General features: G+C 40.1%; 2 protein-coding genes and 1 long non-coding RNA gene across 14 annotated transcripts in view; 1 reads left to right on the top strand and 2 right to left on the bottom strand.

Annotated features, from left to right (window-relative positions):
* DNAJB6 (DnaJ heat shock protein family (Hsp40) member B6) overlaps positions 1-3,099 on the bottom strand; it is an 89,083-nt gene extending 85,984 nt beyond the window's left edge. For 8 of the 10 annotated variants that reach the window (XR_004500404.1, XM_015616738.2, XM_033520321.1 and 5 more), the window contains exon 1: positions 2,969-3,099. The gene's annotated coding sequence lies outside the window, so the exon portion shown is untranslated. Of the gene's footprint in view, positions 1-1,814; positions 1,907-1,962; positions 2,077-2,968 lie in introns of those variants that run through there. The other 2 variants (XM_033520309.1, XM_033520311.1) reach the window with 2 other exon arrangements.
* Positions 2,202-10,548, top strand: LOC107199424. Of its 2 annotated transcripts, XR_001519216.2 has the most exons (3): positions 2,202-2,326; positions 2,411-2,600; positions 3,299-10,548. It is a non-coding gene; the product is annotated as an uncharacterized LOC107199424 (long non-coding RNA). The 2 variants fall into 2 exon arrangements; XR_001519215.2 differs by lacking the exon at positions 2,202-2,326 and having other exon boundaries at positions 2,365-2,600.
* A 1,686-nt stretch (positions 10,549-12,234) lies between these two features.
* Positions 12,235-26,730, bottom strand: part of UBE3C (ubiquitin protein ligase E3C) — a 69,510-nt gene continuing 55,014 nt past the window's right edge. The window contains exons 19-23 of one of the 2 annotated variants that reach the window (XM_015616703.3): positions 26,335-26,547; positions 18,949-19,137; positions 18,785-18,851; positions 17,790-17,920; positions 12,235-14,699 (exon numbers count right to left, since the gene is read on the bottom strand). In XM_015616703.3, coding sequence (XP_015472189.1) covers positions 14,529-14,699; positions 17,790-17,920; positions 18,785-18,851; positions 18,949-19,137; positions 26,335-26,547 — 771 coding nt within the window. In that variant the 3' untranslated portion in view covers positions 12,235-14,528. Of the gene's footprint in view, positions 14,700-17,789; positions 17,921-18,784; positions 18,852-18,948; positions 19,138-23,037; positions 23,806-26,334; positions 26,548-26,730 lie in introns of those variants that run through there. The other variant, XM_033520303.1, reaches the window with a different exon arrangement.

Genomic DNA, 26,730 nt, shown 5'->3' with positions numbered 1-26,730 from the left:
GAAATGCATATGCATGAATTATTTCTTCCCCAGCAGTTAAATAAATAAAGCAGAATGATTTCATTAATTCTAAAGTAAGGAAAATCTAACATCCATTCAAAAGAAAATATAATTTAAACCTACTAATACCCTCAACTGTAGTTTTATTTTTAATCTATCTTAAAAGAAACAATCCTCATACGCAAGATTCAGCAAGTTTTGACACAGCTAATTAATTTCTCACTAATCCTTCCATCACTTGAATAAGACAAAGGAAAAACTTTGGCAGAAAATGTTTCCAGGACACAAGTGACGAGGTTCTTTACAAATACTATTAGAGAAATGGAGCACTTCCTACTTAAGGAGCACAATGCTTAAACATAAACCTCACACAGCTAAGTAGAAAATTACTGCAACGAATTCCCTTCAGAGCATCAGCCCACGGTGAAGAGGCAGTGGATGTGCCCCTGGAAGGCCGCGAGTGCAGCGCACTGGCTCGGCCGGGCGGCGCCTCCTCCACAGCCGGCGGCAGAGCGCGGCTCCGGCTCTCACGGGTGGCTGCGCCCGGCGCTCAACCCGCGCTGACATTTCCATCGATTCCAGGCCGCGACCGCGACGCCTCTGGACTGGCGACAACGCAATCGGAGGCCTCGTCCCACGCAAGCTCGGCTCACACACCTCACAGCGCCAATGAGCTCGGCACAGATGCAGAACAAACCAAAACTCTGCTATTTATTTCCTCAGGACAGCCCGTGTAGTGTTAGGAACTCCTACATCCTACACAGGATGATGATTTAACCTAAGTCGTTCCCTCTCCCCACATTCCAAAACTTCTAATGGATAAAAGAAAGAATACAGTCGGTAAAGACATGTATTTATCTATTTTTAAAAAATCAGTAGCAAAACACATTAGCCCTCTGTAACTTCAGTGTTACACAAAACTAAATCCCTGCATGCCTTCTCCCCAAGCCCAGCCACGATAAATCAGCCAACTGCATGGATCTGGGAAGGACAAAGAAAACACCAGAGAGAGAAGCTGTCTGGGTAGGAATCTGTTGTAGTCTGAAAGCACTAGCAGTAAAAAGACAAGTCTGATGGAAAACAAGGGGAACACTTTACAGTTTACAGATAAAGACATTATTAGTAGTATTGCAGCCTAAACAGTGCTGCCAATAAAAATAGCAATTTAAATTTCTTCTCCATTAGATTATTTAAGAAAATTTAATACTAATTTAACTTCCATTTTCAACACACTCTTATTCTCCGCTGAAAAGTCAGCACAGGAGCCAAGGGGAGTACACAAAGTTAGACCTGTGTTGTGCAATAGTTAAAATTTTGATTGTGTGCAATTAAAAAAAATAAAAAAGTAATCTGAGAGACAAGATCTGTAAATACATTTACTCATTGGTCCAAACAAATCTTCTTTGACAACATAATCCATCAAACTAAATGGTATTTTAACTACCAGGCTCTTGATCACTAGCTGAACATAAAACCCTTAACTGGAGTACAAGGATCTCCAAAGAGTAAACAAAAATTAAGGTCAGCAGGCAGCAGTGACTGCAACCTCTGCTGTACGACTGGAGAGACACAGCCTTGCTTCATCCCAGCTGTTCCCTTTGTGTCAACATCTTGTTCTAATCACTTTTTAACACTTTATACCCTAAAAACTCTTGGGTTTGATCACTTGACTACACAACGTCACAAGCCTAACCACCTGCACATTAACACGGTTATAAAATTAGCTTTTATGTTACCGTGTCTAAAGAAGTTGCAATTTATCATTATCACAATTTAAAACAGATTTGTTCAGTATTTTGAATCATTTCTAATACCTTTGTTAACACGGCTGAAGGCTGTAGCACATGTTTTCAGCTCCGACAGCAACACAACAAAAAGTGCGAACAGGAACGCGGATCGGAAACCCAGCCCACTGCCCCCTCTGAAGAGCGGCAAACACTGACGACAAACAGTGTTCCTTACCTGGCAGCGTCAGTTTTCAACTCAGCCCGGAACCTGGCAACAGCGAGTTCAAAACACCCGACCTCTGCCGACCTCACCCACAACAAACCTCCCCCCGACCCTACCGCGAGTAACAAACACCGAGCAGAACGTAACTAAACCGCTTCCATCGGGGGAGAAAAACAGCGCGTTCGGCTTAGGATCATCAAGGGTGGAAAATGCCTCTGAGATCATCCAGTCCAACCATCCTCCCCCAACACCGCCACTGTGTCCCCTGACCACTAAACCACAACACCCAGCGCCACATCCAGGCGCTCCTTAAACGCCTCCTTAAACTGGTGACTCCACTATCTCCCTCGGCGACCTATTCCAACGCCTGACCATCGTAAATGTGAAATATTTTTTACATTATCTAATCTGAATCTCCCATCTCATCTTAAGGCCACTTCCTCTGGTTCTCTCACTGCAGGCACGGCAAAAGAGTCCAACCCGCGTCTCATTACAGCCTCCTTTCACGGAGCTGTAGAGAACGGAAGAAAGGAGGACACAGTAATGCCCACCAGCCGCCAAGGCAGTATCCTGCGACGAAAAGCGCTTTAAGGACAAGGCCTGTTTAATGAAGCAAGGCTCGCCCTCACCTTCTGGAAACTGACACCACTGTGAGCAAGAAATGGAAATTCGGATTGTTTTTTTTTTTTTTTCTCCCTTGCGGCAAACAAGCGGCGGTGGGAGCTGGGACCGAACGTCCCGGGATTTGTCCCGCTCCGAGTCCCGGAGGGAGCCTTGGGCAGCCGCTCCCTCCCCGAACTCCCTGCGATCCGCGAGCCCCACCAAGGCCAGGCAGAGCCCCCACGGCAGCCGAGGCCATTCCAGCACTGCGGGGCCTGCGCCGGCCGCGCCGCGAGGCCCCGGTACTAGGGACGCCGCTGCCGAGCACCGCGGCCCGGCCAAACGCCCGTTCCCCGCTGTCCCTACCTCCCGCACGGCCGCGGCCGGCCGGCCCCGAGCCCGCCTGCCCCGCACTCACCCGCCGGTGGCTCCTCAGCGCGGCCGCCGCTCGCGCCCGTCCCCTCCCGCGGCTCCCGCCGGGACAAACGGCAGCGGCCGCAAACAGGAAGCGCCGCCAGCGCGCGCCGTCACTTCCGCCCCGCCGCTTCCGGAAGTTTCTCGAACGGCCTCGCCAGGTGTCCCGTGTGAGCGGAGGGCGCCCCCTGCGGGCGGCAGGGGGCGCTGCGCCGGGGCGGGGCCTCTCGGGGCGGGACCTCGTGAGGGGAGGCGGCTGCGGGCGGTGCGGGGCCGGTGTGTGTTTGTGCAGCCGCACGTTTCCAACGAGCGACGTCTGCTCTCTGCTCCGTAGAATCACAGGATGTCAAGTGGCATGATGGTCTTCAGTCCTAGGTTGGACTCTTAGAGGATTTTTCCAACCTGACAACGTGATTTTGTGAAGCAGCTGCCCAGGTGTGCAGCTCAGGGGAAAGGAGAAGGAAAAAGAATAATGTTGAAAAACATTCTTTGAATAGGTGAGTTTGTCTAGTAGAAGTGAGATGACAAAATTTCTTCCTCTTTTGTGTCTTTACTTTCAAAAACTGGGGGTGCCAAGAGGATGCACCAGGCTCTGTTCGGTGGTGCCCAGCAACAGGACATGAGGCAATGGGGGGAAGCTGAGGCACAGAAGTTCCACCTGAACATAAGAAAGAACTTTACTGTGCAGGTGACCATGCACTGGAACAGATTGCCCAGAGGAGCTGTGGAGTCTCCCTCACTGGAGATATTCCAGAAGCATCTAGATGCAATCATGTGCCACATGCTCTGCGATGACCCTGCTTGAGCAGGGAGGTTGGACCAGATGACCCACTGTGATCCCTTCTGACCTGACATCTTCTAGGTTCTGTGAAGAAAAATGCAAAAAGTGATGCCTGGGTGTGGTGCTGTAGGGAAAGGTGAAAAAACAACAAATAATTTTAAGAAACACTCTTTGAATAGGTGAGTTCAGTGGCTAGAGGTGAGATGACAAAATATTTTCCCCCATGTGTATTTAATTTGTAGTCTCAAAAATTGTAACTTTGGCATACAATTCCTTTGAGGTCAGATTCCTCTCCCTGCATGTAGCACCTGGGCAGAGCCCTGCACTGGGTGAATGCATTAGGGTATCCTTTGTGTTACATTCGAGTATGTCCTTTTCTGAGTGCCATGGCTGAGAACAAAGTATAGGGCAGCAAAGTTATTATTCTGTTTTTAAAATATGGACTTTATCATGCTTTAAATTGCTGTAAAATTATATTTCTTGCCCCTTATTTAAAAAAGTGGAGGCATTAATTTCTAGATCACCAAAACAAAGTTAGAGAGTTTCCATGTCTAAAACGTATGCTTCCCAAATAAAGTCAATTAAAAGACTACTCATTATTTAGGTAGTGTTTGTGTGGGAGTGGGGTCAGTTCAAAAAGACAAAAGCTAGCTTGAAATAAGGCAGAGGAAAACCTAAAACAAATCAGCAGGACAAGTAGTAGGACAACCCTAAGTATAGGCTTGGTGCTTTGGGGAAACGCAAGCTTCAAAAGAAATACTGTTGATTATTGGTGCTAAGTTGTGGTTGTGGAAACATTTCTTCAATATTAGAGCAAAGAGATGCCTTACTCCATTATTCGTTTCTCATCAGCAAGCGGCTGTGAAGTCCAAATTGTTGATCCACTAGGAAAGAAAAAAACTCAAAGGATTAGTAGGTTAGACTGGCTCTTCCTAATGGGTGAGGTTCAGACCTCAGAGGCTTCACAGCCTGGTAAATGCAAAGGCAGGTCAGTACTGTGTGGTGTGGGAGGAGACCATATAAAATTTTGATTTAATCCTTTAAACATTTCTTGATGTGGAAAGAAAGGTTTTTCCCCAACCTTTCATAACTGATTACAGGGGAGAAAAAAGTGTGGAGTCCTAAAACCTGAGCTGCAGTAAGCAAGACTGAAGTTGCACAAGGCAGTCTCTTTGGTTTAATAATTTAAAGAGCAGATTTTGTATTTACAGTTAAGGTATGATGGATGCCAACCATAAAACTTTCTGTTTATCCAAGCAAACAGAACATGGCAAAGAAGCACAATTCCATGTAGATCTAGAGGGTTGGAATCAAAACACTGCCTGCATCAATGCAACCAGGACCATGGTTTCTTTAACACAATTGTTACCATTACATTAATCTGCCCGGAGATTTTCTAACACTGTTCTGACTCTAGACTGCATAGCCTGCTTTAGCATCCTTCAGATATAGGAATAATATTTGGGAAGGCTTAGAGACCAATTTTGCATTTGGAGAAAGGAAGGTATGAGAAGGTAAAGTGCCTGCTCATAGCTGAGGGTAGGGCAGTTTGGCATTTTCTACAGCAAAATACTAAGAATGTAAATAAATGTTTCCTAACAAAGTTATAGATGGAGACAGAGGACTGTGTAATTATAATATATATATATAGATTAGTTTATGTTTGTCTTTGAAAAAGATATGAAGACATTTCCCAAGAGTTTGCAGAACGGGCAGTTTACAGAACCACCAATTACAAATATCATTTATTAGGGCACCTATTTTTTTTTTTTCATTTAGGATCTTTGATAGCTCAAATTATCTCTAACACTGAACAATAACATGAATTATTTACTTTTTAGAGGTTTGCTTATGTTGTGCACATGATATTTAATTTTTTGTTCTCTGTTACAGGGAAAAGCAGGTGATTTCAATTAAAATAGCACATGGCTAAGCCCACCAGAAGAGGTACTGCAGGGGATACTGAAGCACATACATTCAGGATTGCCCTGTCCCATGCAGAATCCAGCACTTGCCCTGGCTGAACTTCACATGGTTGGTGATTGGCCAGCCCCCTGATTTGTCTGGGTCTCTGCAGGGCATCTCTTCCCTCAGGGGAGTCAGCAACTCCTCCCACGTTAGTGTCCTTGGCAAACATACTTAGTGTCCCTTCCAGTCCTGCATACAAGTCATTTATGAGGATGTTGAGCACAGGGCTGAGGCTGGGGCCCTGTGGAACCCCACTAGTGACAGGACCCCAGCCTGGTGTAACCCCATCCACTGTAACCCTTTGTGCTGACCGTGAGCCAGCTGGTCGCCCATCCCATGGTATGTTTGTCCAGCTGTGTGCTGGACATTTTGTCCAGAAGGGTCCTGGGAGAGACAGGATCAAAAGTTTTACTGAAATCCAAAAGGATTACATAACTGGCTCATGAACATTTTTAATTAGATTTATTTATAGGACTAATAAAACTGAAAAGCTTATAGATTCAGAAAACCTTCAAAGGTATTTGCAGAAGTATGAAGTGTCCTATGTTTTTATGGCTTGCTGCTTGTAGCAGAAGCCCGGAGTACTGTGTTAAGGGGCATTAAATCTGATGTTGCTGGCAGAGCATCGACATTCCAATAACAAAAGAAGGTCTGGTGGGTGTGTTAAAGCTGGTATCAGAGATCCAGGCTGATATCCAAGTGCTGAATCATTGAGTCAGAATAAATGCTGCTATCAAAGAATCTTAATTGTTTAAGAATTTTCAACTCTCCTCTGGGAACAAGAGGGAGAGGTCTGTCACTTCACCTAACTTCAGCTGTCTCAAACATCCAGTTTGAGCCCATTGACTGTGAAGAGAAAGAGGAGGAGAGGGCACCTCCAGGGCACAGTTCATTCCACCCTCTTTGGAGATGTGTTTCAATAAAGAAGGAACAGCCTGCCAGAGCTCTGTCCCAGGGCAGCCTTTTCTCCCCAAGCACCTCGACAGCCACCTCACAGATGCCTGAAGTTAAGTGAGATGAATTCAGGTCTAACTGGTAGCTATAACCTAATGATGGAAATAATGTGGCAGCATTCCAGGAGGTATTAGCAATTCACATAGTTCCCAGATTCTTTTTTTAAACCATCTTTTATGATTTATGGAGGTAAATTATATAAAGCCCATCAGAACACAAGAAACACTTAAAAATGCTGCATTAGAGAGACATTAATATTAGTCCTTCTGAGGTGGTAATGGCTGTAGCCTTCCCAGCCTGCTGCTCTGCCCTGCTGCTTAATGCATCCAGTTTTTCTATTTACAGATTTACAGATTCTATTTTTGGTGTTAACAAAGAATATGAGCATATGTATCAAAGTATTCTCACGTCATCTAATTATAGTACTGCTGGCAAAGTAATTCTGGAAAGTGCCACTTAATTAAATATAAGCATTAACATTTTGCTGATAGCTTATCAGAAACAATTAGACTTGAAATATGGGCAATACACCTAGAGTTTAAAACTTTCAGTAGAAGCATTCAAAGCACGAAATTACCCATTTTCACTTGCATTCTCCAGTGTTTTCCTGCCGAGCACAACCTCAGCTTTCATCAGTACAGTGTGTATTAGGTAATCTAGAGACTGCAAGTTTATCTGGACTCCTCTGTGTGCAGAAGCCTGAGCTAAGTGGATGCATTTGAAAGTGGTTAAACCACTTCAGCATAGTTGATGTTTTCGCTAATTCCTCCTGAAATATCAGATGTATTCTGCTGATTATTTAGGGTCTGCACACAACAACCCAGGAACTATTTGGGGCAGTCAGACAATCTCACAGCTTATGCCAAGTGCTTATTCTTTGCAAAGACAGCTTGATCAGCATTTATGTTCATTAACTTGATCAGGGATATGCTTTTTTGTCCATGCAACAATGCCAAATGTTAGTTAATTCTATGTAATTTTTCATCAATAGCCAGATAGATCTACCAGATAATTATACCTAAAATATCTCTGCAGAACTTTGAGCTCTGGTGCTGTTTGTCTGAAAGTGAAGAGGGGAAAAAAGAAAAACAGAGCTGTAATGAAAATAATTATTCTTAAGTAAAGATACAAGGGCTAGGAGGAAACAATTCCTTCAGAAGGTTTGTTTGACAACATACAGCAAAACTACATAGCAACTGAGGAGAGACGTTTTTCCCAGGTCTAACATTTGGGCAAGCAGCAGTAGCAGGAGGATCTGAAATAACACCATCTGGTGAATGCCTGTTTCTTTCTTCAGCAATCAAGAACTATGTGTAACTATCAACAAAGAATAAAATAGAAATAATGTAAAACTACTTTTCAGTTAAATGTTACACAGAATGAACAAACAGCTGCTCTGGGAATGCAGAAAAGAATGATGTTAAATATAGTAGGAAATTTGAGCATGCTGCTCCTATAAATACATGAACCAACTTTGCAAATAGAATGTATGATTCTGCAGAGGACAGGGAAGCTTAGTCCCAGACTGGAGTGCACCTATTCTGGCAATAAACGTAGCAATGATTTAAGCATCACACAAGAGCTTATCCCTTGACAGTGTGAAATCAAGCTGCAGGACATCTGGGCCTGCCTTTTTGTCCCATTTTTTGCCAGTCAGAATTCCCATGTTTCTCCTGTTTGACTGTCTGATGTACTTTGCTGAATTCTGGGCTATTCCACTTTCAGAAGACAGTCAAAATATAGGAGTTTGCACATGAGCTCGGACTTGGGCGTTTGATACTGTTGGTGACAGAAGCAAATATGTATTTATGTGATTTACCATTAGTCCTATGGTTTTTATATCAAAGTTTAGCATCCTATCTATAAAAAATTGTGAAAATAATTCAGAGCTCAGTTTTTACCAAGTCTGCTATTTTGCATTGGTAAGAGATTTGCAAAATCCTTGGAAAGTCAAAGCAGCACTGGAAATTCAGAAAGCAAAGCCACAAAATCTTGAATCCAACCCTACCTGGTAAGTGCCACTGATTAACAACCACAGAAATGTGACAAGGAAGAGATTTACTGTCACTTAACTCAGACCCCATCAAAGATATCAAAGTCCACAAAAGTTATTTTGAAGATGCTGCTGGCTTCACTAACAAGCAAGGCAGAGAGAAAGATGATTAAGGTTTTGGATGCTGTGTCATATGAGACTGAGAGAGCTGATGTTGTTCAGCCTGCAGAAGGCTCAGATTCCATATCAGATGCCCCACAGGACAAGAGGCAACGGGCACAAACTGAAATACAAGAAATCTTTTTAAATATGATTAAAAAGGTTTTATGAAGTTAATTAACAGTGGAAACAGGTTGCCCAGAGAAACTGTGGATTCTCCATCCAAGAAGACATTCAGAACTCCACAGGTGAAGGTCTTGCACAACCTGCTGTAGGTGACCCTGCTTTGAGCAGGGAGTTGGGGTTGGGCGATCTCCAGACTTTCCTCCCGACTTCACTTTGTAATGGATTCAACTTGTGTAACTTCATGATCACTTTTTGCCTTGTTTTGTCTCTCTACACACAAGAGAAACTGAATGTCCTTTCCAGACTACCAGATACACATTGAAAAACAGGTCAGATACATGAACATTTGTGTTTTTATTAATGTTACAAATTAGGAAATGCCCTACCAGAGGAGTTTTCTGTAGTTTTGTGTTTACCACATTTTTAGTAGCAGGTAAACTGAAGCTTATATATTGATTTCTAAGCATTCAAAAATAAATACGCACAATACTAACTTTATAAATATTAAAGTAGAACTAAAACTGTATTTAGCAATGAAAATAATAAATAGGCAAAGAGAAGCAGGTAAGTCTAATTATCAAAGCAAATAAAAACTAAATGGCACCTTCAAAGGGGCCCACATGTGCCAGAATTCCAGAAGAAGCTGAAAGAGAAATTTTTGTGTTTGCTGACAGAGTGGCATCCTTCACTATGAATTACAGCTTCTCAGACTTCTATTCATGGAGTTTTATTCTTTCCAAAGATTCTATAGAAGTCTTTAAAAAGCAGAGCAAGTGCATTCTTTGAAAGACACCCTGAAACAAAGGTAAACCTCAGAGCTGCAGCTTCCCTGGCAGAGTGGGAAATCACAGCTCAAAAGCTGAAGGTATAACCATCCTTAAGCAGCAGAACTACAGGAATGTTAGGGCTGGAAAAGCCTCAGTGTTGATTGAGTCGAGCCATTAACTGCCAATCCCACCACTGAACCAAATCCCTGTGACACATCTCCAGGAATTTTAAATCCCTCTGTGAATTTAAATCCCCAGTGACTCCATCACTGCCATGGGTGGCCAGTCCCAACGACTAACTTCAAGACCAACAAGCAGGTAATACCAGAATCTTTTAGAACCTGTTCAGTACTATGAGTTTTCAACAAGAGAATGCCCAATTTACTGCAAAAATGAAAGAGTGTTTCTGCAGAGTTTCAAGAAAACTCAAATTATTTTATTCACAAAAGCAGAAGTCAATAAAAATATAGATATCCTAATCAGTTTTACAGAACATGTTAATTTCTTCTCTCCTTCAGTGACAGGCAAAAGCATGATGGAAAAAAAAAGTAACAAGCATTTACATCACAAACCATTTTTAACACAGATTAATGTATATGAGCAAATATTACAGGTCCAACAAACATTCCTCTTGTTTTTTTCCTTTTTTTGTGCAGAACTATTTTTCAGTGGTGGTAAGAATATGTGCTCACTGGTATTTAACTAGCAGGTTTTGGTCAAAATTGAAATGTATGAACTCACTGCATTTAAAGTGTTTTCTCTGAATTCCAAACCCCTTTATAGAATTAAATGAGGACATTTGTGCTCTATTACTCAAGTGATGCAAAAAAAAAAAATGGAAGTCAACATTGCTTCTAATAGCATCAGGAAGCCCATTTTTGATTATTTTTATGGAGCACCTCCCCAAAAAAATACCTGAAGATATCCTTCTTATTCAAATCAAACTTTGTTAGCTCAGTGTTTAATGCATTAAACTGGAAGAAAATCTTTCCTCTTTTGAAGATATATAAATGTTCCCTAGAAATGGGTTTTGTGACATTTATACAAGTCTGGCTTTCAAGACCATGACGGAAGACAACAGAGATTAACTAAACTCCTGGTTTGGTTTGTTGTGCTTTGTTTTCTTTTATTCACCTAATAGGACTGAACCCCCATTCAACTCTCATTGAAATAAAGAGACCAAGTGCTAACTTTATTTCTTTATTCCACTTTTAACGCCTTTGAACTTTGTAGAGATGAAAAATTTGTGAACTCTTCCATCATACAGACCTTGACAAAAATGTTTGTAGAACAGGTTACAAAATTACAAACCCAAACTTACTTTAAAACAAGAACCAATCAGAAATCACTTGCTTTTTCAAAAAGCAAATACTGAACTAGGAGGGAGAAACACTGGAGTACAGAAACTTACTTTAAGGAAGGGTTATCTTGTACAGAAACTAACCCTGAACTCATAACTATTACTGCTATAATTCTGATGATAAAATCTACAACAATATTTCAGGTTGCTTGCATGCAGAGTGCTCCTGCCTCTGCCTACCTAAACTCTGGGAGCGACACCGCTGGGGAATAGTTCGCTTTTCTTTTAAAATCCAGAAAATCCAGCTTCATATAGAAACAATTCTTGCTACGTAAGTGCTACGAGAGATCTTTTCGACCCCCCGCTTCTCAGGACATGACTCTGTTACCTGTCACACCTTTATCTCCTGTGCCTTGAAATATCATTGAGCAGGTACTCGTGCTTAATCCTGCCTCTCTGAACACAGCTGGCAGAGCTGGAAGCACTGGTTGCCAAAGGGAAGCCCCACTCTCCTCTCACTCCAGCCTGGATTCTGAAGGTGGTGAAGCTGCACCAACCTCCAGCCTGAGCACAGTGAAATTTGGGCTACAGCTGCTCTGATGCCCTGCCTGTGCCAGAGTCACACTTCATGTACAGGATACACAAACATCACCGAGGGCTGCAGACGGAAGAAATAAAACATCAGAGTACTTTCAGCAAACTCAAGTTCTCTCCTGAAGGTTTCTGCAGTTCTGTGATGCCTGCAATTACAGCTCTGTGCAAGTCACACTTCCCCAGCCTACCCTCTCTGTGGCACCCGCTGCTTCCCTGGCCACAGACAGCAATAGTGGGCACTGGCTCCTTTTCTGAAGTACAAAGTGGAAGTTACCAGTCACCAGTACTTGGCATGACTCCAACACAATCTTCAAAATACAAATATTTAATAGAAAAATTTAATTTAATTTTACAAAATACAAATACAACACTACCCAATGTAGCAAAATAATGGAATTGAAAAATAATTTCAAAATATTTAAAGCATTAGATTCTAAAATAAATAATGCTATCTAAAAGAAGTGTTCAGGTTTTGCAATTAGGAGGAGGCAGTTTCACTATTACTGATCTCTTTTTCAACTTCTTTACAAGTTTCATAATTTATGTAGAAAAATATACAAGAAAAGAATTTGGGATAAAGAATAGGTTGAGTATGTAACATTTAACATAAATAAAAAGCCTAAAGCAAAACCAAAAAGAAAACCAATCATTTTATTTCTGTACATCAAGACTACAAATAGTATTTTAACACTTCGTTTATTACCCAAATTAGGAAATTATACATTTTTATATGGTTACTAGTAAACATCTTAAAACCACTCAGTTTCCCCACATTTAAAAGGATATTGCTGGTAACTGCTTATTAAGTAGGAAATCCAGCAGAGTTTCCAGTAACAGCAAAGTATTTTTTTGCATAAGAGATGAATACAAATTTGATTGTATTTTCTGATAATTTAAAATATAAAAGTAAAGTTCAGAGGGATGGACTGATGAATCTTACAGTCTGAACTATAATTACTTTTTTAAACTCTAGACTAGAGTTTGCATATGAAACCCTACAATGTGCCTACTACTAGAGGATCAGCTCCTTCCATACAAGAGCAATTTTTTCCCCAGATATCAAATTATATTAAGCAGCATATTCCCACTTACTTTTCTCAGCAGAAATACTGCAGGGAAATGTATATAAAAGCTGTTTAATCACAAAAAAAAGTCAATTTCATTAGTGTCTACAGCACAGATACGGCATTTAAGATGGAAAGAAATGACAGAGAAAAGGAATGTGAACACCACAGGCTTCAAATATAAAAGATAAAGCCTGATAACTTTGGTTCAAATAACTTTAATAATTATTACATGTATATTTTTCCAAAGTGGTGGTTTCTGTATGTACTGTGTATGCAATAGGAGACTGATTCATTTAAAACCAACCAATCAATCAACAAACCTGTACAGGCACAAAAGACAGAAGCAGGACAGAAAAAACCTGGAAAGTCACATCCATTCAGAACAGTATCCAAGTGATAATGATGCAGCAAAGATTGAACTTAAAATAATGCAAATCCATTTTCTTCAAAGTGTTTCAGAAAGCACAAATGGAATATTACACCAATTTTATCTATCTCAGTGCCTACCATCTTGAGGGAAGGTAGTGTGAAACAAAGTCAATTCTGCAACAACTATCATAGAATCATGGACAATGCTGAGGAAGGGGTCAATCAGGATCATCCAGTCCAACTCCTGGTCCTGCACAGGACACCCCAAGAGTCACAAGTGTCTGAGAACATTCTTCAAATGCTTCTTGAACTCTGGCAGACTTGGGGCTGTGACCACTGACCTGGGGAACCTGTTCCAGAGCCCAACCACTCTCTGGGTGAGAAACCATTTTGTGATACCCAACCTGAATCTTCCCCAATCCAGTCCCATCCTGTTTCCTCAGGTCTCAACCCTGCTCACCAAAGAGCAGAGATCAGCGCCTGTCTCTCCTCTCCCCCTCACGAGAAGTTGTAACTGCACTGAGGTCTCCCCTCAGTCTCCTCCAGGCTGAACAGACCAAGTGCCCCCAGCCGCTCCTCACATGGCTTCCCCTCCAGGCCCTTCACCATCCTTGTGGCCTCTTCTGGATGCTCTCTAATGGCTCAATGTCTTTACCTTGTGGCACCCAAAACTGCCCCCAGGACTCAAGGTGAGGCAGGACAATCCCCTCCCTTGCCTGACTAGCAATGCTGTCCCTGATGCCCCCAGGACACGCCTGGCCCTTCTGGATGCCAGGGCTCGTCAACTTGCCATCAACTAGGACCCTCCAGATTCCTTTCTGTGGAGCTGCTCTACAGTTTGTCATTCCCCAGTCTGTCCACACAGCCAGGGCTGCCCTGTCCCAGATGCAGAATTCAGCACTTGCCCTGGTTGAACTTCATGGGGTTGGTGATTGCCCATCTTTCTAAGATTTGTAAACAACTCTACAATGTAAGTTAATATGTTAGGTTGTCAGTAATGAGCATTTTCTTCCTCTCAGTTCTGGCATATCTGCAAACATCTGCTTGCCTTCTTTCTAAAAGATTAATTACAGGATGTTAGCCCTGTCTCATCCCAATGCACCGCACAGTACACAACTTTATTGCCAGTTTGCAAAATTATTTATGTTTGAACAGCACAAAGCCAAAGCTTCATCTTTGGTTAATTTCACTGAGATGTCACTGCTCTTTAAATGTGCTCTTTCTTCACATAAACACAGAAATCAGCCACGCTGCACACAGCATTCATTGTTTTGAGTCATAAAGCAGTGTCAATGCAATATTCAGTAATGGAAGCTAACTAAGAAACCGTGTTTAGAAATGAAACCTATTTGAGGGCATTTGGTAAGACACAAGAGCTGCAGAAATGTAGATAGAATCCCTTAAAACTGCTTGGGTATGGGTGCTGCTTATAGAGTAGGCACTGGTTCATTCTTCTGCAGATCATCCAAATAAGCATCAGTTGGACTCAGCTGAGTTCAAATCCAGCAGCACATTCAATGGCATAGAGGAGCTTGCTTCGCATCAGGTTCTCGTCATAAAACTCAGGAAGCTTCAGCAAGTTCATGCAGGTACTGGCAGTAGGCAGCCTGTCTAAATCAGATCCTCCATTGTGAATGCAAAACGCAGGATATAACTCCTGGAAGATGCAACCAAAACAAAAAACAACCACATATCAAAGAAAGGTATACAAGCCAAAACCTACCCTTCAGCAGCTGGCACACATTTCCATGAAGAAAATCACTAGATGAAAACCTGTCACAATGACACTCAAATGGCATTTCTTTCATTCCTCATAGCACCAAAACCACTCTTGAATTGTGCAGTGACTCCCTCTGCCTCCTCCCAACAAGATCCACTAATTTGGAATACACAAAGCAATTTATGTGATTCTAAGGAAAATACAATGACTTGTTATTGTTCATACAGTCTGTGGTACAAATTTACAATGCTACAAAAGCATGATCAATGTGTATATTGAGTCTGTAATGATAAAACTTGTCAAACCCTAATTATTTTTTCTGATATGTTAACTACTGATCTGAAGAACACACTTTAAAGATATTTTGTATGTAATATTTAATTGTTTTAGTAATACCCATTTATCTTCTTCCAAGAAGTAGTTTAGTGAAAAATATATTTATTTGTTACCTCCAAAGCACTGCTTTGGCTGGCAAGACAGTATTCATTTTATCAAATGCTTGCCTAAGGTAAAAAAGTTTGATTTTAGAAACTGGAAAAAAATTCCAGCTCCAAAGGCAAAAGGTCAATGAGATTCTAAGCTAAATTATTGTTCAAATGGAGGTCTTAAAAGTATTTCATAGCTAAAATGTTGCATTTTTAGTGTTCCTTTCAAAATGCTAATTGAATTCCCCTACTCTAGCTTTAAAAATGGGAAAATGGAGTTCTAAATTGAAATGTCATGCCAAGGGCACCATTTGTTGCATAATTAAATACTGTACAGCGGGAAACTGCAATAGTTTGGAAGGGAAAAGTATCATCAATTTATTATGTGACCTGATTGGAACTTAACAATTTTCAACCACTATTTAATGATTATTTTTTTTTGTCTGTAGCAATCACATTTATTAAACTTATTAAACTTTAATTAGCTTTAGTAAATGTTATTCTGAACCTGACTCTGGCAATCAAAGTTTAAAATTTTTAAATGATGCAAAGCTAGACTATGTTATCTATAAGATACTGTCAAGATATTTCCTAATCTTAAATCATCATTCAATAACTTGAAGAAAACACGCTGGTCCCACAGTATAATGCATAAACAGAAAATTTCAGAGTGAGAACCAGAAATTGTGTTTCTCCTAGAAAAATTCAGCACATGCACAAAGTGCAAACAATTTTTGAAGATGGTTTGTGTTCACATCTCCCATCAATATAAACACGTTCTCATGCATACTTGGCTGGAAATACTCAGCACTCCAGGCTTCACACTGCACCTTGAAAGCTCTGAACAACGCACTGTCATGGGCTACCAAGACATTCCTGATGACAATACCAGTCACCCACTGCCTTTTCTGGCACACACTTCCTGGCAAGCCCCTGGTTTGGAGAATCCCTGTTAACAGGTCCTGCTGCAGCCACCCTGTGGTACTGCTGAGGCCCCTGCTCAGCGGAGCGGCTCTAACGCCCTTCCAGCTGCTTTCCTCTGCCAACACTGCTGCCTGTGGCTGAGCATGCAAGCCTCTTGTACAGTGAACTCACCTTTTAACTTCTGCTTTCATGCTGTAAATTGGGTGACTAATTTGCTTTCATTTTTTTTCCTAGCCATGTATGTTACAGGCAGTTTGTGGCCCATCTCCCAGGTGAACACACAAACTCTGCAGCTTTCCACATTTAGCTTCTTTTGAGTGTGTCACTGTCAGCCCTAATATTTTTAGACTTTTGATTCACTTCCTCCATCTCTTCAAATGTCACACCGGCTACCTCAAAGCTGGGTACCTACATCTGCATTTCTTCCTCTCCCTTTGTAATTAAAGAGGATGACAACAAATGGGAACTTCTGCTTACTTGGTTTCCCCAGCTGTTTCCCAATTCTCCCTCATGTGACTGATGTGCACTGTTCTATCTTGGTCTCATGCTGGAGTTTTCCAGTCACTTTTCCTGCTGTCCTGTAAAATCCTATTCATTGCTAGAGTACTGTACAGTGATATTTGCATGGACTTGGGGAGGGGTTAGGAGAAAAGCCTGCAGACTTATAGTAAGAAATCACATAAATCAATCAACAAATACCAGGATTCATGTGATTCAACAGCCATGTTCCATTCTCTCCATATCCAGATCTATGGACACTCTTTACTGTTAAAGGGGATCTGGTTAGCATTTGTTGGTGAGTCTAAGACATGACTCATTTCATCCTGAAGTAGACACATGGAACAGTCAGACCAATTACCGACAGTGCCAGTTCCAATCCTACATGTCTATAAAAGGAGTGTAGCTGAGCTATAGATTACAGATACTGAAGATGGAGGATGTTGCCCATCCACATGGTAACACCACCACACAGCACTGAATGTTCCCATATTTTAGAGGAAATGATGTGATGGCTGGTTTTTAGCCAAAATTTTGCAGTCCACTGTAATTTATGGGTAGAACAACCCCAGAATTTAGTTTCAAAATGTCTTCACCTTGCCTTGGCCTCTCTTTAGTTTTATCAGCAGTACAGCAGATTTTTCTTCATACTTAAGCATCCTTGTAAATAGCAATCTGGAGACTGCAGCTAAATATTTTGCTGCTAAGTGTAATGAGCTGTGAGCTATAAGCAGATAAACGAGAATTAGAAGAAAAGAAAATACATGTCCTGCTTCAAGTAGTTAATTTAAGAGAATAAAATTTTGTAACTGCCCTTATATCCTAAATTCTCTTTTGCATGACTTAGGAGGCACTAGGTGTAACTTAACTTGCTGCTTGAAACTGGTAGCAGCTCTGCCTCTGCACAACATGAAATGGCAGCAAGGACCTTCCATCACACACAGCAACTGCTCTAATCAGTGATCTACAGGCTTACCAAATTTCGCAGTTAAAATAGAAAGCAACAGAACACTTCATTACATATTTTAAAACTGTACTTATTATACATGCAAATGCAAACATTGAGGCTGTTTCTGTAGTCACAGACAAGTATTCCCAGACTGTAGATTCCTAGACAAGAAAAACTCATACCAACATCTGCAGCATTTCTAAAAGCTTGCCAGGAAGTCAGAGGACATACCTTAAACCCCAGAAGAGGAGGTCGAGAGCAGCTCGTTACAAATTTGAGTAGTTTGCGTTTCTCTTCATCAGTGAAGCTTTCTACAACCCTCCAAAATATTTTAATTACAGGATGGTCTGCGGTGTAGCCACCTACAATGAGATTGAAATGATTTACAGCTAGAATAGTTTTATGTAAGATATAAATTCTTCAGAAAATCTAACATCAATCTTGAAGGTTTGGGGAAAATAATGTAACCAGCAGGCTTGTATTGCTAACTTCCAATACCTACAGGTCTGTCATCATTGCAATTTCAGTTTCATTGCTTACCTATGGCTACTATACCCCTCAGCTTCTTAAATGCAGTTTTCTTCACTGAATCCTACTTTAAATTAATTTTTTTTTTAGTTTATCATTTAGACAGCAACTTCAGATTATTGCCTTTCACTCTAAGAGTGTGCAAGACCCAGGATGTTACTGAATCAATCTGCTTATCCTGAGGTAAGCCCAGAGGTGAACTGATGATTTGGTAGCTACTTTTTGATTATATTCAGGATAAATGCAGGGGACAAATGAAGGAAGATACCTTGCATTTCTCACAAGGAAAATATACGATCTCTCTATTCAGACTATCTGAGAAATGGTAAATATCTAAATGGGGTAGTAGAAACTACTGTTCCAAAGTCATTTGCAGACTTATTTTCAGAACAATCTGTCAGTGACTAACTTTAATTTAGAAAAGAAACACCCTTGAATTATCTGGCTATAAACTTGCAGTTAAGCATGTGAATAAAATAAACTGCAGAACTTTATAAAAAAATCTTAATTTCCCACAATTTATAAAACTGGGTTCAAATTTTACCCAATTTTCTGAAATTCAGGCACATCCACCAAATTTGGCCAAAGGTAACAAGAATGACCTTGCAACTTTTTCTTAAAAGGCAGGATAAAAAGCAAGTTCAGTTATTCCCAAGTCAGCCATAATAGATTTTTTTACTTAAGCAAAATATGCTTACCTGAATAGTTTGTGAAAGATTTAAGATCATCCAAACTAATAGGAACTTGTGCACCAGAAGTCAAAACCTAACGGCAAAGGAAATTAGACCGTAACGTTAGAGGCAGAAATCAGCAATGATCTCTGTTTAGAGCAATTGTTTTGTGCAGCTGTAAGCAGAAGTACCTGTATTTCCTGCTGATCAAACATTCGAAGCCACTCGAGGTTCACCACGTTGGCCAGCCCCTGACGGAAAGCCAGGCAGTGCTGCCGGATCTGTTTGTTCAGCCTGTAGTCTGCCACCAGATGGATGTACGCAATCCGGTTGGCGCTGGTGACGGGAATGTCCTTTCCACCTGGCTTCAGCTCAACCACCTACAAACACAGCCATTCTCATCACCTGGCAAACTGCACTTCTGTGCTCTAACCGTGAAACGGGGCTGCAAAACGTTCTAGTAAGTGATGTATCCGTTTGAAGTTGACTAGAATACACTCAGGAATATTCACCTCAAAGGAAGACAGAAGATTACCAGCAGTTAAAAGGTAGGTGATTTTTCTGGTTATGTGTAAGAGCACATTCTGTGCACCCAGACCTCCAGCTGCCAGTGCAGCTCCATCACACAGCCCCTCGGTTTATCACCAGGAAGCAGATTAAGCACAGTCAGAGCTCTTTCATAGGAGCTGTCTCTAACACCAAATTCACCAATGTGAGTCAGACAAGAACTGAGGTGAAAATACCCTCCTTGGCAAGCCTCCCCCAGCTTCACTAAGTGCCCTGGAAGGGAGAGTAGCCTGTAATACCACAGAGCTCACAAAAGAACACTCTCCTTGCAGATAGATTAGGGAAGCTGTGCTTGACTAGCTGGGTTCTTCCCTAACTGCTGCTGATGAATTCTGCAGGGTCACTTTATGGTAAAAGCAATGTCCCCCGAGTCAAAATACAAAGTCTGACACAAGCCTGATTTGCAGAATGCTCAGCATTCACAATTCATCCTGTGGAAAATGCACTGTTATACATACTTAGGCTTGATTTGTTTGGTTGGTTTTATTACTTTAATTGAATGTACTATGTGTTGTTTTTCTACTGCAAAGCTCAACTTTTTTACTTCAAGCACACCAAGGTACCTCAGTATGGCAGAATTTTAAAAGAAAAACCCCCAAACTAATGATATTGTAATTGCATTAAGATATAAACCAGGTTCAAAGATAGCTCTTACTGAAACACTACAGGCCTTCACACATTCTATTCTTTACTACATGAGGTTAATTTTGTTAAGCAGCAGCCCAATTGGAAGGTATTATTAGAGTACTTAAGAGAAGAACTAAAAAAACTGAAAAGCTGAGATACTGTCACCTTCTGAACTCTTCCAAAAACTGTTTCTTTTTTTTATACACTCTCACAGTCAGCAATTTCTGCATTTAAACCAACTTCACTTCAGTATGTGCTAATGTTGACATCTTTAGAGCACAGAGAATTAAACACATGAATAGCTTTTCTTCTAACACACTAATAATCTAATAATGTAAGCTGTTTTTTTACTAAGCAAAATGTGCAAAATGGTTTGATTAAAAATTCACAGTGCTTTTGAGCATTCAGATTTTTTTCTTGATTCATAGGTCTTTAAGGCAAAAGAAACCATTATGATCTCTGAATTCTGACCTCCCAGATAACACAGGTCAGAGGATTCTGTCTAGAGATTCCTGGATTTAACTCCATAAATCCACAGATGAGTTAAAGCACATTTTTAGAGACATGCAATCCTGTGATGGAGTATCTACCACTTTCTCTGATAAGCTACCACAACCTGAATTACAATAGGTGTTAAAAATATGTCTTACTTCCCACTTTAATCCTTCAACTGCAAGCTTCTGGCTTTTGTTAGAGCCTACAGTAAAAAAAAACTCATCAATAATCCACCATGTCTGTATGCAGGTACTGATTATGCTTAGACCCTATTCCTGCAAGAATTAAGCAAAAGGAAGGTGTCAGTGTAGGTGACACCATTTCACACCCTGTACACATTATCTTGCTCCCTTCAACAAGAACACAAGACCCAGGAGGGTTCTCTCTGGGATCCACCCATAGCAGAGCCTGGCATGGACACAGCCAGGGACACTTTCCAGAGGGTACAGCCAGTGCCTGGGGCCACCGGCTGGCCTGAGGGTGAGGGTATTTTTACTGGTAAAGTCCACATGGAATATTAATAGAAATGTGGGACATGTTCCATAACACAGTGGAAACAGCTGATGGGAAGGGGCCCCTGCACTGCTGAGCTCTCTGTGTTCATCCCACTGTAGTAATTTTACTACTGACACTGGAAAGTTAATAATCAGATTAATCCAATTATTATAAGAAACATTCTAATTTTCATTTCAAATCCAATGGCAATTGGGTGAAGTTTGTTCACACCAATTGTCCTTATTTTAGTGTTGAAGAGCTTAATGGGCTCTTTCCTTCCTCCTCAAATATATCCATGATGTATTACTTATGGGCAGCAACTTCATTAATCTTCCCAGAGACTTTTACACAGAACTAAAGAAAGTTTTTCTAACTTCCTCTTATAAAATACCTTTCACAAAGCCTAACAAGACCAGAAAGCTCTTATTTCTTAAATTCTTGTCCTCTTTAGCTTTACAAGATCAGAGCAACCAGTGGTGTTCCACATGAACAGATCAGTGTTGTGACCTCAATATTACTAATGCTTCACTATCTGCCCACTTACAAACCTTCTCTACTTGTTTTGCAGAACTGCAGAATCCCTTGGGTTTTTGACACCATTTAATACAATCCCTCTCTCTGAGGTAAGGACACACTGAATTACACCACATTAAAATGCATTAAAGCATATTTGTATCACCTAAATCATCAAGCATCTCTTAAGAATATGGTCACCAACAATACACTAATAGATATCACTCCATGTACATACAACAGTTTCTCTGAGCTCAGTATTTACACTAAAAATGCTTTAACTGACCTCCTTCCTAAAACAGCCAAAGGGAACTACTGGCAGGGCGTTCTAGAAAACTTCTGTATTTTAAGATTCATCCCAGCACTAGGTGAAATAAAATGTCAGAACTTCCCTGCAGGCCAGCAAACAGAAATCAGGACACAGATTAATTTATATTTGCATTGTAAAAGCACTGGCTCCACAGTGTTCATGGGATTTCAGGAAATCTGTATTCATTCTATTAAAAAAAAGCTGTTCTCTCCCCATAAAGTTATTCCAGCAAAACAAAGTAAAAAAAGATGTCACACTCTTTCTGACTCCTATTTTTAGAAAACAGGACAAAGTTTTTTGGTTTGTTGGTTTTTTTTTAAATCCTATTATTCCTTTTAAATATATATATATATATATATATATATATATTTAAGTAGCAAATCTTGATTTCTGATCCAGCAACATTTCTTTAGCTCCCCTTCATCCCAAGAGCCCTGCACTGCCACAGGTACAAGTACAGCACTCAATTAAGTGCATTTCCAGGGGTTTTCCAGAGACTGAACTCAGTGTGAGGTTAATTTTACCACTGTTGTGTTAAAGTATCATCCAAGACCAAAACAAAAGGGATAACAGAACACAAATAATAAATATATTATTCCAAAAAGGCTCAGAAGGATGTAAAACAGAAAACAGTAACATTTGGTAAGCATAGTACTAAAGTAAAGGTAGATGCACTCAGTATTTTCATGGCATTGAAGGAATTATTGTAGAATTCCCACTTAATTCTAAGAGTTAGGAATGATTGTTGAAGAGTTCCTTTCCAAAAAGGCCATAGCACAACTTAATCGATCTTAAACGCTTCATCAGCTTCATTTTTCATCCACCCAGTTTTGGCCACTAGATGGGGCAAGACAATAACCCAGGTTCATCCCTGTGTCATCTGTCTCTATCCTGTACACCTAAGTTTAAACAAACAAAGAGCATTTTAACTTGGTTTGTAATCAAAATCGCATGTACTAAAGGCAATAAAACCATAGATATAATTTATGTAAGTATTCAGATCATTCAGACAGATTTGATTCTCTACTCACAAAGTGCATCTTCAAAATGAAGGGAAATACCAAAAGGGGACAGAAAAGTCCCGTATGAAGACATGAGACTTGTATCTCTTCCAAATCACAGAACCTCCAGTGCAATTTCATAAAGCTCTTATAGATATTCAAGAACTCCTAGAAGATAAGAATCTTTTATCTTTTCTCTTGGGTTCTGATCACTTTTGTTCACATCACCCCTACAGTTTTTCCTCATTTTGAAAAGAAGTCAATGAAGTTGGTTTTTTTTTCCTTGCCCTGTCATTTGCTTTCTAGATGTTCATGCAGGAATTCCAGGTATCAGATTGCATATGAATGTTTAAGAATGCATTTTCTGTAAGTATTATGAGTCTGCCTGAGAAGGCTCAGCCTCAGCTTAATTACTTTGCTGCTAAAAAACCTCTAAAGTGATCCATCTAGGCTACTATATCCTAGTAAAGAGGCGGTCAAGACCAAAACCTTCAAAACTCTTCTTAAGACTGCAAAATATTCCCCCAAAGAAATTTAAAAGCAAAGAACTCCCCTTTGTTAGTAGTCAGCCTATTTTCAGTGATAGCAATGGCATTTACAGCTGTTTAAAAAGCTCATCTGTGGATTTGTGCTTTAACACTTTATTTATGGAATCTTCTGGTCACAGTCAACTTGTGATCCATGTACTCTCAAGTATCAGTGTTTGACACTGATACTCTCAAACAGAGTTTCTGGAGTACAGCATCCCACATTTCTGAAGGAAGAGTAATGAGTATTTGCATCTCCCTCTTGCCCTGGACAGCTACAAAACTCGTCTTCCTCAAGGCAAGGAAAAGGGGAGGGAGGAAGGTCTGAGAAGAGAAGGTATTTTCTTGAATTTGCTAACTTTATTCTTACAGACCTTTCATAACCATCTCATCTACAAGACAGAAGGAAAAATTAAATCAATATACAGACCTGTAACCACAGGCTGACCTCCTCTGAGACTTTGTCACCATTTTCTGCAGGAGACCCAAGAGCTGAAATGCAGGCTGGTATCACTGCATTAGATAGATCTTTATCAAAAGCTATTTGGGGTTGGAAGATATGTTGATGGCATAGCTCCCCTAATTAGCAGGTCTAATGTGCAAATTATTAAGTACCTTTTTCAACTTCTGGTGAATGCACTTTGACAATAGTTTAATAGGGTCTAAAAGCACATTACAGGATTGGAATCAATACACTGATAATAGAATTTCTACCTTCTACTACTGACAGAGGCAATAGAGCCCCTTTTGAATGTGTCTTTCATTGCAGATAATGCTTTTGTGCCACAATTGGTGGATGGACACTGTCATGAGGACAGCTATTTACAATGATAGATTTATGATGCATTTATTAGGCACTAATTTATTAAACACTAAAGTGGCTGTTTAGCTGAACACTACATATAATGTACATTCAACATAAAGAGTGCAAATTAAGCTCTTTTCCCAAAGTGAATTAGCCTTACCTTGGCACAGTCAATTAGTATGCAATGGTTACAAGTCAAATAGCAGACAAAATGTATTTATCCATATGAGGTTTACTAAGGTAATGAAATGAAGTATAAAAAGAGACTTGTTGCATTGAAAGGCAGAAGACAGTGACAAGAACCAATGGATTCTGTTGAACTACACTAACATGCACTGAGCCTCATAAAAAGATGGACGATACCTCATGGTTAAATGTTCTCTTTTCAAGTATAAAAACAGCAAATCAGCATCAGAATATTTATTTTAACTTACATTTCATCTAGTCACTCAGTAACTCACTAATATATTAAAACTTCCTTCTGAAGTTATGCCAAACAACTACAAATCAGAAGTCTTGAAAACAGCAGCCATAGTCCTCATTTTAGTTAGATACTAAACTGGATTTGTGTTAGCTGTGACCAACAAAGCTATTACTTTAAGCAGAATTAAATGAACAGTTTTAGAATTCAGACTTTCCTCCCATTGTTAAAAATCCCAGGTAATACTGGATTATTGATAATTGGTAAGTAACTGGTAATACTGGAAACTGCCATTTGGTGTGGTTTGCCCCCCAGAACCCAACCGCTGGCTGCTCCAGACCTCAGTTCAGTACCAGCCACGCAGAGCACACGGTACCTGAGCAGTACTAAGAGCACTCTAAGAAGGTGCTTTTGGGTACCTCTGTATTGCATCTTTATCTCAAGTGTTTGAGTGTTTTTCTAAAGAGTGCAGGTCAGATATTTTCATACTGGGAGTGTAGTCCAGGGAGGAAAATGACATATGGTACATGTTTAATATTCAACATTACTTACATCAGGCAACTGTTGCCTTTCCCCTTTAGTATGCTTTAGGAACCCCAAATCTGAGGGTTTTAAAATTTAATACAATCCAAATTTTAGAATCTTCCAAAATGGCAAGAAATTGATTCAGAAGAGTAAGATAAAATCCAAGCCTGACACTGTTCAAGCAGAAGTCTTGGCCAGCAGACTTGTTATGACTTAAACAGCAGTAGAGAATTCAAGCTACGAATTTCCAGGACAAGTTACTGCATCTTAGTGGTGCTGCTGCACTGGAGATGTGCACATTCCCTGAGCAGCAAACCCCAGAGTGCTGCTCACCCCCTTCTGGAATCTGTTTCTCCTTCATGAGAGGAGGCTGAATTCAGATGCTGCTGCTCATCACAGTGTGGTCAGGTCTACTTTTCTCATCCAATGATATGCCATAATCAAGTGTAAGTTTAAAATCCTCAATTTTAAATTCTCAAAAATGAAAGAGGAAGCCTAACAGAAGACTTTACCTAGGAGGTTACCTGCATTAGCATCCTGAGGCAGGCTTTTAGTGCTCTAGTGACATTTATTTTCTACTATGGTAGCACTAGGACACAGAGCAAATAAAAGCTGTAATCAAATTATATGGTGCAACTGTGTTAAAAACTTAAGATTTAAGGACTTAAGTAACTACTTTTCAGAAGCACTGAACACCATTTATCACCTTTGACTAATCTGGTATCTCAACCCTTAAAAAAAAAAGGGCAAGGATTAAAAAAACCAATAAATTAAGGTTGGTCAAACTTCAAGCCCTCTTCCTTAGAAAATTACAGATAAGGGAGACAATGCTTACCTCACAATAAAAGGGTCTTTACTAACATTATTATTATTATTATTATTATTATTATTATTTAAAACCTCTAAAAAAGCTCACTGCAATTTAAAACCAGGCAGTACTTCTGTGGTTTACGTATAATCTAAATTTTGCTTATTACTTTTAAAATTACAAGTGCAATTGAGGAAGTGACATATTTTTGTTCAAGAAACATTATCAGGAAATAGAACTTTATATGTATAACTGTTAGAAAATAATAACTGCAGTTTACCTTTAATTAATCATCAAAATATTTTTTTAAGTACAAAGTTAGTTACTCTCTACTCCAAATATTGAGTCAGCATCCAAACTCATGCCTCATAGCACCTTTAACAGTTGTTTTGTATCAGATTTAAATTAAAAAGTTAATTAGTAAGGACAGTAAAGATTCCTCTGTCATATATAAAAGAAAAAAAAAATCAAAGCCATTCTTACCTGCGCTTCCCCAAGGTCATTATTTACCACAGTGAAGTTTAGTCCAAGTTCTTCCACATCTCCTTCATAACTCTTGAGAAAAAGCAAATTTTTGTACATTTCTGGGTCTAGTGAAGCTAAATGATGAATGTCAACATCAGCACTTGTCCCTAGTAATTTTGAGAGGAAAAAACTAGCAAATGGCAGCTCCACCAGCATATTTTCATAAAGAGCCTGAAAAACAAAGCAATTAAAAGCACATTAGATTTTATTGTTGTACATGAAGGAATTCAGAAGGTTATTGTCTACTTCTCATCTTGAATAATTCTGTCTTAATCTGGTGCCTGAGTAGGTTCTTCTGGCATTGAAATACGTCAGATGCTGCATAAATTTAAGAATATTAATCCGAAATTTGAA

The sequence above is a fragment of the Parus major genome, chromosome 2 (assembly GCF_001522545.3).
Source record: "Parus major isolate Abel chromosome 2, Parus_major1.1, whole genome shotgun sequence".
In the NCBI taxonomy this organism is placed as follows: Eukaryota; Metazoa; Chordata; class Aves; order Passeriformes; family Paridae; genus Parus; species Parus major.
Note: the sequence above shows the minus strand (reverse complement) of the source record. Positions and strands in the feature narration are given on the sequence as shown.